Genomic DNA, 19,212 nt, shown 5'->3' on the forward strand with positions numbered 1-19,212 from the left:
GACACAAAGAAGTTGCAAAGGGCCAGGTCTGGACTGTACGGCAGATAACCAATCTCCTGGATGCATTCATGGGTCAGAAAATCCACCACTTACCTGGACTTATGGACGGGTGCACTGTCGTGATGGAGAAAGAGCACCACAAATTGTAAGTTCTTGGACAGCACCAGGAAATGGCTTCCAGGACTTGTGGCAGGCATTGTTTGGCGTACCAGTCCCAACTGACGGTGGTCTGCTGTGTGAGTGGTATGGTAGCTACATGACTAGTCTTGGCCACAAAAACAGCCACCATCTGCTTGGTTGCACTGCTCCCACGTCGGAACTTCTTTGGCGCTGCACCTCCAACTGAGGTCCACTGGGCCGACTGTTTGTTTGGTTGAAGCTATCGATCCCTGATTCATCACCACTAATGATCTCTCAGACAGAGTTTGGGTGGCCACTATCAAACCTGGGCAGCATTTTGCAGCACCAAGTCACCCAAACCTCCTTCTGCTCTCGAGTCAGCTGATGGGGCACCCAAAGTGCAGAAACCTTGCTCAAACTTTCCATGGAGTATCAAGCGGATGGATCCCGGTGAGATGTTTATCTCCTTCTTTAACTAGGTCATGGTCACCCTGGCATCCACCTCAAATGTGGCCTGCATGGCAGCAACATTGTCCTCTGTGTTGGCGGACACAGGTTGGCCAAAGCGCTCCTCGTATTACAGGGGGGTGTGGTTCATCAAATCGACATTGTCTAGGTCGACAATGTTTAGGTCGACCACTATAGGTCGACAGTCACTAGGTCGACATGGATGGAAGGTCGACAGGGTTTCTAGGTCGACAGGTCTAAAGGTCGACATGAGGATTTTTTATTTTATTTTTGGTGTCGTTTTCTTTGTAGAGTGACCGGGATCCCAAATTAGTGCACCGCGTCCCCTCGCATGGCTCGCTTCGCTCGCCATGCTTCGGGCATGGTGCCTTCGCTCCGCTACCGCTTCACTCGGCACACTTTACCGTTCCAATCGTAGTCCACGTGGATCGTTAAGTATGAAAAAATTCAAAAAAAGAAAAAAAATGTGAAAAACTCATGTCGACCTTTAGACCTGTCGACCTAGCACATGTCGACCTAGAAACCCTGTCGACCTTCCATCCATGTCGACCTAGTGACTGTCGACCTATAGTGGTCGACCTAAACATTGTCGACCTAGACACTGTCGATCTTCAGACCGGATCCCATTACAGGGACCATCTCCTGTGCTGAAATTCTGCAAGCCACTGAGACAGAATTCGGGGTGGTGCTTTCTCCCCAAAAGCAGCTTGCAGTTGGTTAAAATAAGATTTTACTTACCGATAAATCTATTTCTCGTAGTCCGTAGTGGATGCTGGGGACTCCGTCAGGACCATGGGGATTAGCGGCTCCGCAGGAGACAGGGCACAAAAATAAAGCTTTAGGATCAGGTGGTGTGCACTGGCTCCTCCCCCTATGACCCTCCTCCAAGCCTCAGTTAGGATACTGTGCCCGGACGAGCGTACACAATAAGGAAGGATTTTGAATCCCGGGTAAGACTCATACCAGCCACACCAATCACACCGTACAACTTGTGATCTGAACCCAGTTAACAGTATGACAACGTAGGAGCCTCTGAACAGACGGCTCACAACAATAACAACCCGATTTTTTTGTAACAATAACTATGTACAGTATTGCAGACAATCCGCACTTGGGATGGGCGCCCAGCATCCACTACGGACTACGAGAAATAGATTTATCGGTAAGTAAAATCTTATTTTCTCTAACGTCCTAGTGGATGCTGGGGACTCCGTCAGGACCATGGGGATTATACCAAAGCTCCCAAACGGGCGGGAGAGTGCGGATGACTCTGCAGCACCGAATGAGAGAACTCCAGGTCCTCTTTAGCCAGGGTATCAAATTTGTAGAATTTTACAAACGTGTTCTCCCCCGACCACGTAGCTGCTCGGCAGAGTTGTAATGCCGAGACCCCACGGGCAGCCGCCCAGGATGAGCCCACCTTCCTTGTGGAATGGGCCTTGACAGATTTAGGCTGTGGCAGGCCTGCCACAGAATGTGCAAGTTGAATTGTGCTACAGATCCAACGAGCAATCGTCTGCTTAGAAGCAGGAGCACCCAGCTTGTTGGGTGCATACAGTATAAACAGCGAGTCAGATTTTCTGACTCCAGCCGTCCTTGAAATATATATTTTCAATGCCCTGACAACGTCCAGCAACTTGGAATCCTCCAAATCGCTAGTAGCCGCAGGCACCACAATAGGCTGGTTCAGGTGAAACGCTGACACCACCTGAGGCAGAAAATGAGGACGTGTCCGCAGTTCTGCCCTGTCCGAATGGAAAATCAGATATGGGCTTTTATACGATAAAGCCGCCAATTCTGACACTCTCCTGGCTGAAGCCAGGGCCAGTAGCATGGTTACTTTCCATGTAAGATATTTCAAATCCGCCGATTTGAGTTGCTCAAACCAATGGGATTTGAGAAAATCCAAAACTACATTAAGGTCCCACGGAGCCACTGGGGGCACAACCGGGGGCTGTATATGTAGTACTCCTTTTACAAAAGTCTGGACTTCAGGAACTGAAGCCAATTCTTTCTGGAAGAAAATCGACAGGGCCGAAATTTGAACCTTAATGGACCCCAACTTGAGGCCCATAGACAATCCTGTTTGCAGGAAATGTAGGAATCGACCCAATTGAAATTCCTCCGTGGGGGCCTTCCTGGCCTCACACCACGCAACATATTTTCTCCAAATGCGGTGATAATGTTGTGCAGTCACCTCCTTCCTGGCTTTTACCAGTGTAGGAATGACCTCTTCCGGAATGCCTTTTTCCCTTAGAATTCGGCGTTCAACCGCCATGCCGTCAAACGCAGCCGCGGTAAGTCTTGGAATAGACACGGTCCCTGCTGAAGCAGGTCCCGTCTTAGAGGTAGAGGCCACGGATCTTCCGTGAGCATCTCCTGAAGTTCCGGGTACCAAGTTCTTCTTGGCCAATCCGGAGCCACGAGTATCGTTCTTACTCCCCTTTGCCGTATAATTCTCAGTACTTTTGGTATGAGAGGCAGAGGAGGAAACACATACACTGACTGGAACACCCACGGCGTTACCAGAGCGTCCACAGCTATTGCCTGAGGGTCTCTTGACCTGGCGCAATACCTGTCCAGTTTTTTGTTGAGGCGAGACGCCATCATGTCCACCTTTTGGTTTTTCCCAACGGTTCACAATCATGTGGAAGACTTCTGGATGAAGTCCCCACTCTCCCGGGTGTAGATCGTGTCTGCTGAGGAAGTCTGCTTCCCAGTTGTCCACTCCCGGAATGAACACTGCTGACAGTGCTATCACATGATCTTCCGCCCAGCGAAGAATCCTTGCAGCTTCTGCCATTGCTCTCCTGCTTCTTGTGCCGCCCTGTCTGTTTACGTGGGCGACTGCCGTGATGATGTCCGACTGGATCAACACCGGCTGACCCTGAAGCAGGGGTTTTGCCAGGCTTAGAGCATTGTAAATCGCTCTTAGCTCCAGTATATTTATGTGAAGAGACATCTCCAGGTTTGACCATACTCCCTGGAAGTTTCTTCCCTGTGTGACCGCTCCCCAGCCTCTCAGACTGGCATCCGTGGTCACCAGGACCCAGTCCTGTATGCCGAATCTGCGGCCCTCTAACAGATGAGCACTCTGCAACCACCACAGAAGAGACACCCTTGTCCGTGGCGACAAGGTTATCCGCTGATGCATCTGCAGATGCGATCCGGACCATTTGTCCAGCAGATCCCACTGAAAAGTTCGTGCGTGGAATCTGCCGAATGGAATCGCTTCGTAAGAAGCCACCATCTTTCCCAGGACTCTTGTGCATTGATGCACAGACACTGTTCCTGGTTTTAGGAGGTTCCTGACAAGTTCGGATAACTCCTTGGCTTTCTCCTCCGGAAGAAACACCTTTTTCTGAACCGTGTCCAGAATCATTCCCAGGAACAGCAGACGTGTCGTCGGGGTCAATTGAGATTTTGGAAAATTCAGAATCCACCCGTGCTGTTGCAGCACTATTTGGGTTAGTGCTACTACGTCCCCCAGCTGTTCCCTGGACCTTGCCCTTATCAGGAGATCGTCCAAGTAAGGGATAATTAATACGCCTTTTCTTCGCAGAAGAAACATCATTTCAGCCATTACCTTGGTAAAGACCCGAGGTGCCGTGGACAATCCAAACGGCAGCGTCTGAAACTGATAATGACAGTTTTGCACCACGAACCTGAGGTACCCTTGATGTGAAGGGCAAATTGGGACATGCAGGTAAGCATCCTTGATGTCCAGGGACACCATAAAGTCCCCTTCTTCCAGATTCGCTATCACTGCTCTGAGTGACTCCATCTTGAACTTGAATTTTTGTATGTACAGGTTCAAAGATTTCAGATTTAGAATAGGTCTTACCGAGCCGTCCGGCTTCGGTACCACAAATAGTGTGGAATAATACCCCTTTCCCTGTTGTAGGAGGGGTACCTTGACTATCACCTGCTGAGAATACAGCTTGTGAATGGCTTCCAATACCGTCGCCCTGTCTGAGGGAGACGTTGGCAGAGCAGACTTTAGGAACCGGCGAGGGGGAGACTTCTCGAATTCCAACCTGTAACCCTGAGATATTATCTGCAGGATCCAGGGGTCCACCTGTGAGCAAGCCCACTGCGCGCTGAAATTCTTGAGTCGACCCCCCACCGTTTCTGAGTCCGCTTGTAAAGCCCCAGCGTCATGCTGAGGGCTTTGCAGAACCCGCGGAGGGCTTCTGTTCCTGGGAAGGAGCTGCTTGCTGCCCTCTCTTACCCTTTCCTCTGCCTCGGGGCAGATATGACTGTCCTTTTGCCCGCTTGTTCTTATAGGACCGAAAGGACTGCGGCTGAAAAGACGGTGTCTTTTTCTGTTGGGAGGGGGTCTGAGGTAAAAAGGTGGATTTCCCGGCCGTTGCCGTGGCCACCAGATCCGATAGACCGACGCTAAATAATTCCTCCCCTTTATACGGCAATACTTCCATATGCCGTTTGGAATCCGCATCACCTGACCACTGTCGTGTCCATAAACTTCTTCTGGCAGATATGGACATCGCACTTACTCTCGATGCCAGAGTGCAAATATCCCTCTGAGCATCTCGCATATAAAGAAAAGCATCCTTTAATTGCTCTAAAGTCTGTAAAATACTGTCCCTATCCAGGGTATCAATATTTTCAGTCAGGGAATCCGACCAGACCACCCCAGCACTGCACATCCAGGCTGAGGCGATGGCTGGTCGCAGTATAACACCAGTATGTGTGTATATACTTTTTAGGGTAGTTTCCAGCCTTCTATCAGCTGGATCCTTGAGGGCGGCCGTATCAGGAGACGGTAACGCCACTTGTTTTGATAAGCGTGTGAGCGCCTTATCCACCTTAGGGGGTGTTTCCCAGCGCGCCCTAACCTCTGTCGGGAAAGGGTATAATGCCAATAACTTTTTTGAAATTAGCCCTTTTCTATCTGGGTTAACCCACGCTTCATCACATACATCATTCAATTCCTCTGATTCAGGAAAAACTACAGGTAGTTTTTTCACCCCCCACATAATACCCCTTTTTGTGGTACTTGTAGTATCCGAGATATGCAAAGCCTCCTTCATTGCCGTGATCATATAACGTGTGGCCCTACTGGAAAATACGTTTGTTTCTTCACCGTCGACACTAGATTCAGTGTCCGTGTCTGGGTCTGTATCGACCGACTGAGGTAAAGGGCGTTTTACAGCCCCTGACGGTGTCTGAGACGCCTGGACAGGTACTAACTGGTTTGAGGGCCGTCTCATGTCGTCAACTGATTTTTGTAATGTGCTGACATTATCACGTAATTCCATAAACAAAGCCATCCATTCCGGTGTCGACTCCCTAGGGGGTGACATCACCATTATCGGCAATTGCTCTGCCTCCACACCAACATCGTCCTCATACATGTCGACACACACGTACCGACACACAGCAGACACACAGGGAATGCTCTATTGAAGACAGGACCCCACTAGCCCTTTGGGGAGACAGAGGGAGAGTTTGCCAGCACACACCCAAGCGCTATAATATATATGGGAACAACCCTATATAAGTGTTGTATCCTTATAGCAGCTTAAATATAGTAATATCGCCAAAAAAAGTGCCCCCCCTCTCTGTTTTACCCTGTTTCTGTAGTGCAGTGCAGGGGAGAGTCCTGGGAGCCTTCCTCACAGCGGAGCTGAGCAGGAAAATGGCGCTGTGTGCTGAGGAGAATAAGCCCCGCCCCCTATTTCGGCGGGCTCTTCTCCGGAGATTGTGAGATCTGGCAGGGGTTAAATACATCCATATAGCCTCAAGGGCTATATGTGATGTATTTTTAGCCATAAAAAAGGTATTATACATTGCTGCCCAGGGCGCCCCCCCCGCGCCCTGCACCCTCCGTGACCGCTGTGTGAAGTGTGCTGACAACAATGGCGCACAGCTGCAGTGCTGTGCGCTACCTCAGGAAGACTGAAAAGTCTTCTGCCGCCTGCTTCTGGACCTCTTCCATCTTCGGCATCTGCAAGGGGGGTCGGCGGCGCGGCTCCGGGACGAACCCCAGGGTGAGACCTGTGTTCCGACTCCCTCTGGAGCTAATGGTGTCCAGTAGCCTAAGAAGCCAATCCATCCTGCACGCAGGTGAGTTCACTTCTCTCCCCTAAGTCCCTCGATGCAGTGAGCCTGTTGCCAGCAGGACTCACTGAAAATAAAAAACCTAAAAACTTTTTCTAAGCAGCTCTTTAGGAGAGCCACCTAGATTGCACCCTGCTCGGACGGGCACAAAAACCTAACTGAGGCTTGGAGGAGGGTCATAGGGGGAGGAGCCAGTGCACACCACCTGATCCTAAAGCTTTATTTTTGTGCCCTGTCTCCTGCGGAGCCGCTAATCCCCATGGTCCTGACGGAGTCCCCAGCATCCACTAGGACGTTAGAGAAAACTCTCCTGCTGTCACGTTATGACTTATTTGGTGTGCAGTGTTGCTTATGGGGCTTATTCAGAATCAGACGCAAAATTGGTAAAATGCAGATTGACCTACTATCAGCCATCTGTGCGTGTGCTGACTTTCACAATGCAATCACATCCTGGCATGATACGATCGCGTAGTGATAGACCTCCAACGGGCATTCGGGGGTGGCAACGTTGGTGGGAGTGGTGTGGGAAAAGCAGGCGTGTCATGCCCATTTTCAGGGCGGGTGAGTGATGTCTGCATGTGATTTTAAGCAGTAGCAGTTCTGCGATTCTAGCAGAACTGAAGCTGATTAATCCCCTATGTACGGTTCTATGCCTCGACATTTCACAAGAACTTTAGGGCTAGATGCATCATCGCTTGGAAAGTGATAAAATGGAGAGTGAAAAAGTTCCAGCCAATCAGCTCCTAATTGACATTTCACAAGCCCTGTTTAAAAAATGGCAGTTAGGGGCTGGTTGTCTGGTACTTTATCAATTTCCATTTTTTCACTCTCCAAGTGATGATGCATCTAGCCCAGGCATGTCAAACTCAAAATCTCAACTGGGCCGAATAATCAAGGTCTAAGTCTCGTGTGGACCGCAAGAAAAAGAAAAAGTCTGGGAGCTGTGATATTCCCCCTCATATATCACTGTGCGGTCCCCTCTCCCCTATATAATAATAATACCTTATATCAGTGTGTGCCAGGAGCTGGTATTCCCCCTCATATATCGCCAGTGCCAGATACACATAATTGCACCCAGCAGCACCAGATACACATAATAGCCCCCACAGTGCCATATAACACATATCCCCCCTACAGTGTTAGATAACACACATGCCTCCTTGGTGCCAGATAACAAATATGCGCCCACAGTGAAAGATACACATGTGCCCCCAGCAGTGCACTCACCACTATTTTCACAGCTCTGGTCGCGCTGCCGGCACCGCATCCGCTGTGGCAGCTTTCCGAGGGTCTCCAGCGGCGGGTGAGTGAAATCATGCCCCAGTTCGTGAGCCAATCAAGAGCCATTGCTGCCGGTCCGCAAGCTCTGATTGCTGACGAACTGGCGTTTGATTTGAAATAGAAGGTAGCTTTAGATGTTCGGCGCGCAGCTCGCGGGCCGCAAAAGTAGGCAGTAGGGGCTGCAATTTTGACACATCTGATATAGCCCAATGTCAGAGATTACAGTTCACGTCGTGTCTACATCCGGAAACTTATTGCACACCCCTCGTATATTGGTCAAGTTGATCACATGAGACCCCGGATCAATTGATAGCAAGTTAACGTAAGTAAAAACTGCCTCTCAAAAGAATCTTTAATAGAAACCCAGTGCTCACAGAATAAGTCCTACTATGTCTCCCAATAGGTATTTGCATTTTATAGACTCTATAGTGCGGTAGATGTAGCCACATGTTATGTTCCTGTTTAGGCAGCTTTTACAGCAGTGATCATTGGGATTATTTGCTCCTGGAGAAATGGGTTGTCCCAGTGTTGTTATTTTTTTTTCAATGGCGTATGTGCCAGCGATGTGCAGCTAGTGCTGATAAACATTGTCTAAAAGGTGAAATGTGTTAGGTGAGCAGTAAGCCATTTTTCCAACTAGTGGTTTTTGTGTTTTTTAAGTCGCTACTAAAAACAACCAGCCCACAGAGCAAGTGGACAGACAAGTATGACAGCTAGCCTGACTATCAGGAACTGGCTAATTTGGGTAGGAGGTGCATGTGTCTTAGAGCTTCTTCTGACCCCTTGCCAATTATGTAGAATCTCCAGTGGGGGCGGCATAGACTCCACTGTCAGCGCTCGTATGTCTAGTTTATTTTGGTTACAGATGTGTCCTCTTACATCGTTGCTCCATGTTCTACAAGTCGCGTTACACATAACGCATGATTGCAGTGTGACCCGCGAAAATGTGTCTTAGACGTAAATTAATGTAATAGGACACACAAGCAGCTTCTGCTGAATAAAATGATATGCTGCATGCCTATATTCTGTGTGTGACTGCAACTGTATTTGCATACAAAATGCTATGCTAGTGTTTTCATGGAAAACACTATAACGTGGTGTTTCAGATGCAGGTAGAGCCGCAATTACACACACAAATTAGGCTTGCTGCATATCATTTGTGGGAAAAAAACGCAAAAAAAGACGCTCGGCTCTACCGAGTCCCGCCACGGCATGGCGCGACTTCAAGGGCTGTTTAACATGACTGCAGCAAGGACATATTTGTAAGTGAGACTCCTAGATGCATGTCTCTCTGAATGCAATCCAGCAGAGCCTAGTGCTAATATTGTAATGGAAGGTCATACATTTCTATAACATAAGTAGTATGTGTGTAAAGTTTTGCTTCATAAAACTCATGGCAATTATCCAACTTGTTTTTTTAGGACTTGTTTGGTGCGGTACCTGAGAAACAGCCATTGCCTACTTCAGTAAAATCAGTTCAGCAACCTGCAGCGGCAAAATCTCTCAAATCTGGCCTGTTTAGCAGTGACGAGGAGGTAATATTCACTGGGGTATTAGATGGGTAGAGTCTCCAATGCAGAAGCAACAGTGGGTCATCTATTTGCATAGGCTTCAAAGCATTTTGTCTTCAGAAAAATGGCTGACATCTGACATAATTCTGGTAGAAATAGAGACATACTATAACAGATAAAATTACCCTGAAATTGATGTTCTGGGGAAAGGACTTTGGACAAACCTTTAGTTCTTCTGTATATTGCTAATAAATTAGCCATTGGCTTTCTCAGTGTCTATCCCATGACTCGCAGCTATTGTCATATAGTAAGCATTTCAGAACCTTCTTTATACAGTAGATGTGTGAGACACTGAGAAAGCAGATAGCCTTGCAACACTTATTATGTCTTTTTCTTTCATCCACTAGGGGACACTGGAACAGCATTATACAGTAGGGGTGTGAAGCTTGCAACCGGAGGTGTGGCACAATATAAAATTAAACATTGTCTGCACAGCCGGCTCCTCCCCCTACACATCTCTCATCCCTCAGTTTGAAAAATTGTGCTAGGAGGAAAGAAGCACATGGGAGCTCTGCTCCATAAAGAATTTTTTTTTTTTTTTTAGTGTTTTGTCATTAAGACTGGCCCAATCCTTCCTATCTAAAAGGAGGTTGCAGGCTTTATCAAAAGAAAAAGGGGCCCAATCCCTCCTAAATCAAAGGAGGGTGCAGGCTTTTACTAACAGAAGTTCGGACTACGTCAACCTACTAAAAGGGGGACAAGTGTCTTCAGAATTGAGAGACAAGGATCCCAGCTAAAGGGATCTACATCTCTCAACTGGAAAATCCGATGCAACATCAGGATTACAAGTACAGTGAGTACTGGTGGTAACAAGACCTAGTTCGTATAGTCCCAAGGAGCTCCTATACCCTAATGCAGGGGTTCTCAAACTCGGTCCTCAGGACCCCACACAGTGCATGTTTTGCAGGTAACCCAGCAAGTGCACAGGTGTATTAATTACTCACTGACACTTTTTAAAAGGTCCACAGGTGGAGCTAATTATTTCACTTGTGATTTTGTGAGGAGACCTGCAAAACATGCACTGTGTGGGGTCCTGAGGACCGAGTTTGAGAACCTGTGCCCTAATGGTTAGGGCTCCCGTCCTGCAGCTCAGCTTACGGTTTAATTACCCTGTTTAACTACAGCACAGAGCGCGCTGCTGCCTTCTCGCTAACACTGACAGTCTAGCAGTGCAGCTTCCCCCGCTCCCCTCCTCCCTCCACTGCCTCTGTCAGTGTCTCCCACGGCTGGCAGCCTCTGCATCCATCTCCCTATGCCGCTCTTAGCGTACCCTGTCCCACGCACCCTACCTCCGGCTCTCAGTGTCTCCCGCGGCTGGTAGCCGCGGCATCCAGCTCTCCCTTTGCCGCTTTTGACGTACACTGTCCCACGCGCCCTTCCTCCATCAGCACATCAAGCGGAGGTTCGGCGGGGACGGCAGGGGGATAGTGATACGCGCGGCAAGGGACCCGGTTTTATTCGCGCTGGGCGTTACAGTACCCGGGAGGGCAGTCAGGACCCAGAGCGCGGGAGGAGGCAAGAGAGGAGCAGTGACTCCAGCATACAGTGGGACCTGGGCTCCAGCCACCGATACGAAGTATCCACAGTATTGTGGTTTAACACAGCGATGCTCAGGTAAAAGCCCTGAGTTAGAGGCCACAGAGTATGTAATTTTATAAACACTGGGTTTAGATGAGGTGTACTTTAATTTTCAGTGGTGACCATTTTTAAATAAGTTCAAGGCGCCAGAATGCTGAACAGTAGGGCTATACACATCAGTGGTGCCATATTTCCTGGCCAGTCAGATCAGGGGGAGGGGTTTTATTATAGAATACTCCCTCTGCTGGCTGCTTGTAGGTAGACTGATGCAGAGGATTTTCCATGTGTTTCAATCAGACATGCTAGACATGTTATACTTAATAATTTTCAATGGACTTCTAACAAAGATCCTGTGAAAATAATGGGAACGACTGGATATCAACCGCGACCTCAGAACTGAATCACAGTTGGGTGTACGCGGTTTGCAACAAGGCTGTTGTTTAAAATCATTTTTATTTTTCTCTGACGTCCTAGTGGATGCTGGAAACTCCGTAAGGACCATGGGGGGATAGCGGCTCCGCAGGAGACTGGGCACAAAAGTAAAAGCTTTAGGACTACCTGGTGTGCACTGGCTCCTCCCCCTAGGACCCTCCTCCAAGCCTCAGTTAGATTTTTGTGCCCGGCCGAGAAGGGTGCACACTAGGCGCTCTCCTGAGCTTCTTAGTGAAAAGTTTAGTTTTAGGTTTTTTATTTTCAGTGAGACCTGCTGGCAACAGGCTCACTGCATCGAGGGACTAAGGGGAGAAGAAGCGAACTCACCTGCGTGCAGAGTGGATTGGGCTTCTTAGGCTACTGGACACCATTAGCTCCAGAGGGACCGAACACAGGCCCAGCCTCGGAGCTCGGTCCCGGAGCCGCGCCGCCGGCCCCCTTACAGAGCCAGAAGCAAGAAAAGGTCCGGAAAAAATCGGCGGCAGAAGACATCAGTCTTCAACAAGGTAGCGCACAGCACTGCAGCTGTGCGCCATTGTTACTCAGGCACACTTCACACTCCGTTCACTGAGGGTGCAGGGCGCTAGGGGGGGGCGCCCTGAGCAGCAATGTAAAACACCTTGGCTAGCATAAATACACCACATATAACCCCCAGGGCTATATGGGTGTATTTTAACCCCTGCCAGAATTACCAAAAAAGCGGGAGAAAAGGCCGCCGAGAAGGGGGCGGAGCCTATCTCCTCAGCACACGGGCGCCATTTTCCATCACAGCTCCGCTGGAAGGACGTCTCCCTGACTCTCCCCTGCAGTCCTGCACTACAGAAAAGGGTAAAAAAGAGAGGGGGGGCACTAATTTGGCGCAGTTTTATATTAACAGCAGCTATAAAGAAAAAGCACACTTGATAGTGGTATTCCTGTATATATATAGTGCTCTGGTGTGTGCTGGCATACTCTCCCTCTGTCTCCCCAAAGGGCTAGTGGGGTCCTGTCCTCTATCAGAGCATTCCCTGTGTGTGTGCGGTGTGTCGGTACGATTGTGTCGACATGTTTGAGGAGGAAAATGAGATGGAAGCGGAGCAATTGCCTATTATACAGTTGTCACCCCCTAGGGAGTCGACACCTGAGTGGATGAGCTTGTGGAACAACTGCGTGACAGTGTCAGCTCCTTACGACAGACAGTTGACGACATGAGACAGCCGGCTAATCAGCTTGTGCCTGTCCAGGGGTCTCAAACGCCATCAGGAGCTTTAAAACGCCCGTTACCTCAAATGGCAGACACAGACACGGATACTGACTCCAGTGTCGATGATGAGGAGACAAACGTGACTTCCACTAGGGCCACACGTTACATGATTGAAGCAATGAAAAATGTATTGCATATATCTGATAATACAAGTACCACTAAGAAGGGTATTATGTTTGGTGAGAAAAAACTGCCTGTAGTTTTTCCTGTATCCGAGGAATTAAATGAAGTGTGTGATGAGGCGTGGGTTTCCCCCGATAAAACACTGATAATTCCTAAAAGGTTATTGGCATCGTACCCTTTCCCGCCAGAGGATAGGGCACGTTGGGAAACACCCCCTAGGGTGGATAAAGCGCTCACACGCTTGTCTAAACAGGTAGCACTACCCTCTCCTGATACGGCCGCCCTAAAGGAACCTGCCGATAGAAAGCTGGAGAATATCCTAAAATGTATATACTCTCACACGGGTGTTATACTGCGACCAGCAATAGCCTCAGCCTGGATGTGCAGTGCGGGCCTGGCGTGGTCGGATTCCCTGACTGAAAATATTGATACCCTTGATAGGGACAGTATATTATTGACTATAGAGCATTTGAAGGATGCATTTCTATATATGTGTGATGCACAGAGGGATATTTGCCGACTGGCATCAAGAGTTAGCACGCTGTCCATTTCTGCAAGAAGAGGTTTATGGACGCGGCAGTGGTCAGGTGATGCGGATTCTAAAAGGCACATGGAAGTATTGCCTTATAAGGGGGAGGAGTTATTTGGGGTAGGTCTATCAGACCTGGTAGCCACTGCAACTGCTGGAAAATCCACATTTTTACCCCAGGTAGCTTCTCAACCTAAGAAGACGCCATACTATCAGGCGCAGTCCTTTCGGCCCCATAAGGGCAAGCGGGCAAAAGGCGCCTCATTTCTGCCCTGTGGCAGAGGGAGAGGAAAAAGGCTGCAACAAACAGCCAGTTCCCAGGAACAAAAGCCCTCTCCCGCCTCCGCAAAGTCCTCAGCATGACGCTGGGGCTTTACAAGCGGACTCAGGCACGGTGGGGGCCCGTCTCAAGAAGTTCAGTGCGCAGTGGGCCCACTCGCAAGTGGACCCCTGGATCCTTCAGGTGGTATCTCAGGGGTACAAATTGGAATTCGAGACGTCTCCCCCTCGCCGTTTTCTAAAGTCTGCTTTACCGACGTCTCCCTCAGACAGGGAGGCAGTATTGGAAGCCATTCACAAGCTGTATTCCCAGCAGGTGATAATCAAGGTACCCCTCCTGCAACAGGGAAAGGGGTACTATTCCACACTATTTGTGGTACCGAAGCCGGACGGCTCGGTGAGACCAATTTTAAACCTGAAATCCTTGAACACTTACATACAAAGGTTCAAATTCAAGATGGAGTCACTCAGAGCAGTGATTGCAAACCTGGAAGAAGGGGACTATATGGTGTCTCTGGACATCAAAGATGCTTACCTACACGTCCCAATTTACCCTTCTCACCAAGGGTACCTCAGGTTTGTGGTACAGAACTGTCACTATCAGTTTCAGACGCTGCCGTTTGGATTGTCCACGGCACCCCGGGTCTTTACCAAGGTAATGGCCGAAATGATGATACTCCTTCGAAGGAAGGGAGTTTTAGTTATCCCTTACTTGGACGATCTCCTGATAAGGGCAAGATCCAGGGAACAGTTGGAAGTCGGGGTAGCACTATCTCAGATAGTGCTGCGCCAGCACGGTTGGATTCTCAATATTCCAAAATCGCAGCTGATCCCGACGACACGACTTCTATTCCTAGGGATGATCCTGGACACAGTCCAGAAAAAGGTGTTTCTCACGGAGGAGAAAGCCAGGGAGTTATCCGAACTAGTCAGAAAGCTCCTAAAACCAGGCCAAGTCTCAGTGCATCAATGCACAAGGGTTCTGGGAAAAATGGTGGCTTCTTACGAAGCAATCCCATTCGGCAGATTCCACGCAAGAACCTTCCAGTGGGATCTGCTAGACAAATGGTCCGGGTCGCATCTTCAGATGCATCAGCGGATAATCTTGTCTCCAAGGACAAGAGTGTCTCTCCTGTGGTGGTTGCAGAGTGCTCATCTTCTAGAGGGCCGCAGATTCGGCATTCAGGACTGGGTCCTGGTGACCACGGATGCCAGCCTGAGAGGCTGGGGAGCAGTCACACAGGGAAAAAATTTCCAGGGCTTGTGGTCAAGCCTGGAGACATCACTTCACATAAATATCCTGGAGCTAAGAGCCATCTACAATGCTCTGAGCCTAGCAAGACCTCTGCTTCAAGGTCAGCCGGTGCTGATCCAGTCGGACAACATCACGGCAGTCGCCCACGTAAACAGACAGGGCGGCACAAGAAGCAGGAGGGCAATGACAGAAGTTGCAAGGATTCTTCGCTGGGCAGAAAATCATGTGATAGCACTGTCAGCAGTGTTCATTCCGGGAGTGGACAACTGGGAAGCAGACTTCCTCAGCAGACACGACCTCCACCCGGGGGAGTGGGGACTTCACCCAGAAGTCTTCCACATGATTGTGAACCGTTGGGAAAAACCAAAGGTGGACATGATGGCGTCCCGCCTCAACAAAAAACTAGACAGGTATTGCGCCAGGTCGAGGGACCCTCAGGCAATAGCTGTGGACGCTCTGGTAACACCATGCGTGTACCAGTCAGTGTATGTGTTCCCTCCTCTGCCTCTCATACCCAAGGTACTGAGGATCATAAGAAGGAGAGGAGTAAGGACTATACTCGTGGCTCCGGATTGGCCAAGAAGGACTTGGTACCCGGAACTTCAAGAGATGCTCACAGAGAACCCGTGGCCTCTACCTCTAAGAAAGGACCTGCTCCAGCAGGGACCCTGTCTGTTCCAAGACTTACCGCGGCTGCGTTTGACGGCATGGCGGTTGAACGCCGGATCCTGAAGGAAAAAGGCATTCCGGATGAAGTCATCCCTACCCTGATCAAAGCCAGGAAGGATGTAACCGTACAACATTATCACCGTATTTGGCGTAAATATGTTGCGTGGTGCGAGGCCAGGAAGGCCCCTACAGAGGAATTTCAACTGGGTCGTTTCCTGCATTTCCTGCAAACAGGACTGTCTATGGGCCTAAAATTAGGGTCCATTAAGGTTCAGATTTCGGCCCTGTCGATTTTCTTCCAAAAAGAACTGGCTTCAGTTCCTGAAGTACAGACGTTTGTCAAGGGGGTACTGCATATACAACCTCCTTTTGTGCCTCCAGTGGCACCTTGGGATCTCAATGTAGTTTTGGGATTCCTAAAATCACATTGGTTTGAACCACTTTCCACTGTGGACTTAAAATATCTCACATGGAAGGTGGTAATGCTGTTAGCCCTGGCTTCAGCCAGGCGTGTCTCAGAATTGGCGGCTTTATCCTATAAAAGCCCTTACCTAATTTTTCATACGGACAGGGCAGTATTGAGGACTCGTCCTCAATTTCTCCCTAAGGTGGTTTCAGCATTTCACTTGAACCAGCCTATTGTGGTGCCTGCGGCTACTAGGGACTTGGAGGACTCCAAGTTGCTGGACGTAGTCAGGGCCCTGAAAATATATGTTTCCAGGACGGCTGGAGTCAGAAAATCTGACTCGCTGTTTATCCTGTATGCACCCAACAAGCTGGGTGCTCCTGCTTCTAAGCAGACTATTGCTCGTTGGATTTGTAGTACCATTCAGCTTGCACATTCTGTGGCAGGCCTGCCACAGCCAAAATCTGTAAAAGCCCATTCCACAAGGAAAGTGGGCTCATCTTGGGCGGCTGCCCGAGGGGTCTCGGCTTTACAACTTTGCCGAGCAGCTACTTGGTCAGGGGCAAACACGTTTGCTAAATTCTACAAATTTGATACCCTGGCTGAGGAGGACCTGGAGTTCTCTCATTCGGTGCTGCAGAGTCATCCGCACTCTCCCGCCCGTTTGGGAGCTTTGGTATAATCCCCATGGTCCTTACGGAGTTCCCAGCATCCACTAGGACGTCAGAGAAAATAAGAATTTACTTACCGATAATTCTATTTCTCGTAGTCCGTAGTGGATGCTGGGCGCCCATCCCAAGTGCGGATTGTCTGCAATACTTGTACATAGTTATTGTTACAAAAATCGGGTTATTATTGTTGTGAGCCATCTTTTCAGAGGCTCCTTTGTTATCATGCTGTTAACTGGGTTCAGATCACAGGTTGTACGGTGTGGCTGGTATGAGTCTTACCCGGGATTCAATATCCTTCCTTATTGTGTACGCTCGTCCGGGCACAGTATCCTAACTGAGGCTTGGAGGAGGGTCATAGGGGGAGGAGCCAGTGCACACCAGGTAGTCCTAAAGCTTTTACTTTTGTGCCCAGTCTCCTGCGGAGCCGCTATCCCCCCATGGTCCTTACGGAGTTCCCAGCATCCACTACGGACTACGAGAAATAGAATTATCGGTAAGTAAATTCTTATTATTTATTTTCTCAATGAAGCCAGCCAGGTGAATCCAGTGTACATTTGTTCCCGTCATCCACTACGGTATTCCTTTGCCTATTGTAAAGATAAAATACACTGCAATGTATTCTGTGGGGGTGCATTTTCAACATCAATGCACAAACCAAGCACGCTAAGCCATATTACCAGCATGTTAAGTCCAGTTACATTTGGCGCACATCTAATATAGATATATATATACATAATGTCTCCAACGGACGCTGCTAACAGGTCCGACGGAGGTGGGAGCTTCAGATATTGACACCCAATTCAACGCTACCTGTATCAGCAGTTGGTGATTTTGTAGGTGATAGTTGGAGTATTTATATTAATAATTTGTTTATTTTTCAGCGGTTTTGAAAATACTCTTCAGAGCTCCCAATATTCCTACAGCTTTTCTCCTCCTATTTTCACAGGTGAAAATCCGGCTGAGTGGTATGTATATGTTTATCTAAGTAAAAAGGAAGGAGTTGCTCAAATCAATGAGCAATACGGTAAATAGCCCGGGGGTGCGCAACAGTTGACAACGGGCAGACAACTTTTAAGTATGGGCTGAGCACCCATCCGAAACGGGGAGGAATTCAGAGTTAGAATTACTCCGTCCACACAGGTATAATACGATGGCCGAAAATGGTAATCCCCTTCCTACCCTAGCGTAAGAGTGGGGAGAAGACGGTGGCTGCGTAATGGAGGGCGAACCGTTAGAAGCGAAAAAGAATTGAGGTAAGAGTGGGCGGCCAGTAAAGGCTTCCAAGTTACCCAAACACAATTTTTGACTAGCAGAGCATATTTGAGAGTTAGCCATGTATACTTATCAGGCTACTAAGGATTAGCATCCCGATCTCAGATATATTGCCTAATGGTTCGGTGACTAACAGAATTTCGGATTCCACAGATGGGCTTACCTCTGCCTAGTCTGTAAAGGGGACATTTTTATATTTTATAGTCCCTCTGAAGAACAGGCATATGTAGTTTCTAATGGACATAGCGATCCAACCTCTAAGTGCAAGACCATCTCAAACGGACCTAGGATGTTCGTGTTTCGGTAAAGAGGCTAGAGTTACTGGTTTGGAAGACTTTTCCCTGGGAAGGGAAGCTTTCCTGGGTCCAAAAGAGAGTCAGACGGAATTTCTGCCTACCGGGAATCATACAACTGGGCCAAGGGGCAGTAGAAGTGACTCTGGTCCTTTATTCAACTAGTTTGGTTCCCAGTCTGGTTCTGGTGGAGTCTCGGATAACAAAGACTGTTCCAAATAGCCAGTAATCAGGTCTCAACAAATTCTCACCTTAGACCTCCTATGGGGAGCAGGGGTTGGAAGGCGGAGACCGGGTCCGAGACTTGAAGAGGGTTTGTCTCCTTACATTAACAATAGACCTCTACAACGCCCAAGCTGTCAGTCCGTTCAAAAGCGATAGGAATTACAAAAATTCAGAACTTACTTCCAAATACCAGACGGTCAGACTGATACTCAATTTAAAAGTTTTTAACCAGTTCTAACGGCCTATAGACTCAAGATGGAATCAATCCAATCTGTCATTACTGGCCTAGAATAAGGGGAGTTCATGGTGTCTGGGGGCATTGAGAATGCATACCTTCAATATCCCGATTTGGAATCCTCACCAAACATACTTACGAGTCATACTGGTGAAGGATCATTACCTGCTCTGAGCCTTGCCTTTCGGTGTATCTTTGGACCCGAGAATTTTTTAGAAAGATCAGGGTAATATGGGTCGCAAGATTGAGAAGGTTAAGGGTCACGATCATATCTTATCTAGACGATCTGCTGATCAGGGCCTCCTCTCAGAACAGCTGGCAAAGATGCTCAGACGACCCATCATTTTCTCACTCAACATGGGTGTATTCTGGATTTCCAGAAATCCAACCTACTGCCAACTCAAGGGACTCAATTTCTAGGTCTCACAGAGAACAAGATCCATGACATACAGAGGCTGGTGGCTCAAGTATTACAGGC

The 19,212-nt window shown here is 48.7% G+C and overlaps 1 protein-coding gene across 3 annotated transcripts in view; it reads left to right on the forward strand.

Annotated features, from left to right (window-relative positions):
- The window catches only part of LOC135056400 (WASH complex subunit 2A-like), a 189,983-nt gene that overhangs the window by 92,438 nt on the left and 78,333 nt on the right, over nucleotides 1–19,212 (forward strand). For all 3 annotated transcript variants that reach the window (XM_063961493.1, XM_063961495.1, XM_063961494.1), the window contains exon 18: nucleotides 9,375–9,488. In XM_063961493.1, the coding sequence (XP_063817563.1) occupies nucleotides 9,375–9,488 (114 nt within the window). The remainder of the gene's footprint in view (nucleotides 1–9,374; nucleotides 9,489–19,212) is intronic.

This window comes from Pseudophryne corroboree, chromosome 3 (genome assembly GCF_028390025.1).
Source record: "Pseudophryne corroboree isolate aPseCor3 chromosome 3, aPseCor3.hap2, whole genome shotgun sequence".
In the NCBI taxonomy this organism is placed as follows: Eukaryota; Metazoa; Chordata; class Amphibia; order Anura; family Myobatrachidae; genus Pseudophryne; species Pseudophryne corroboree.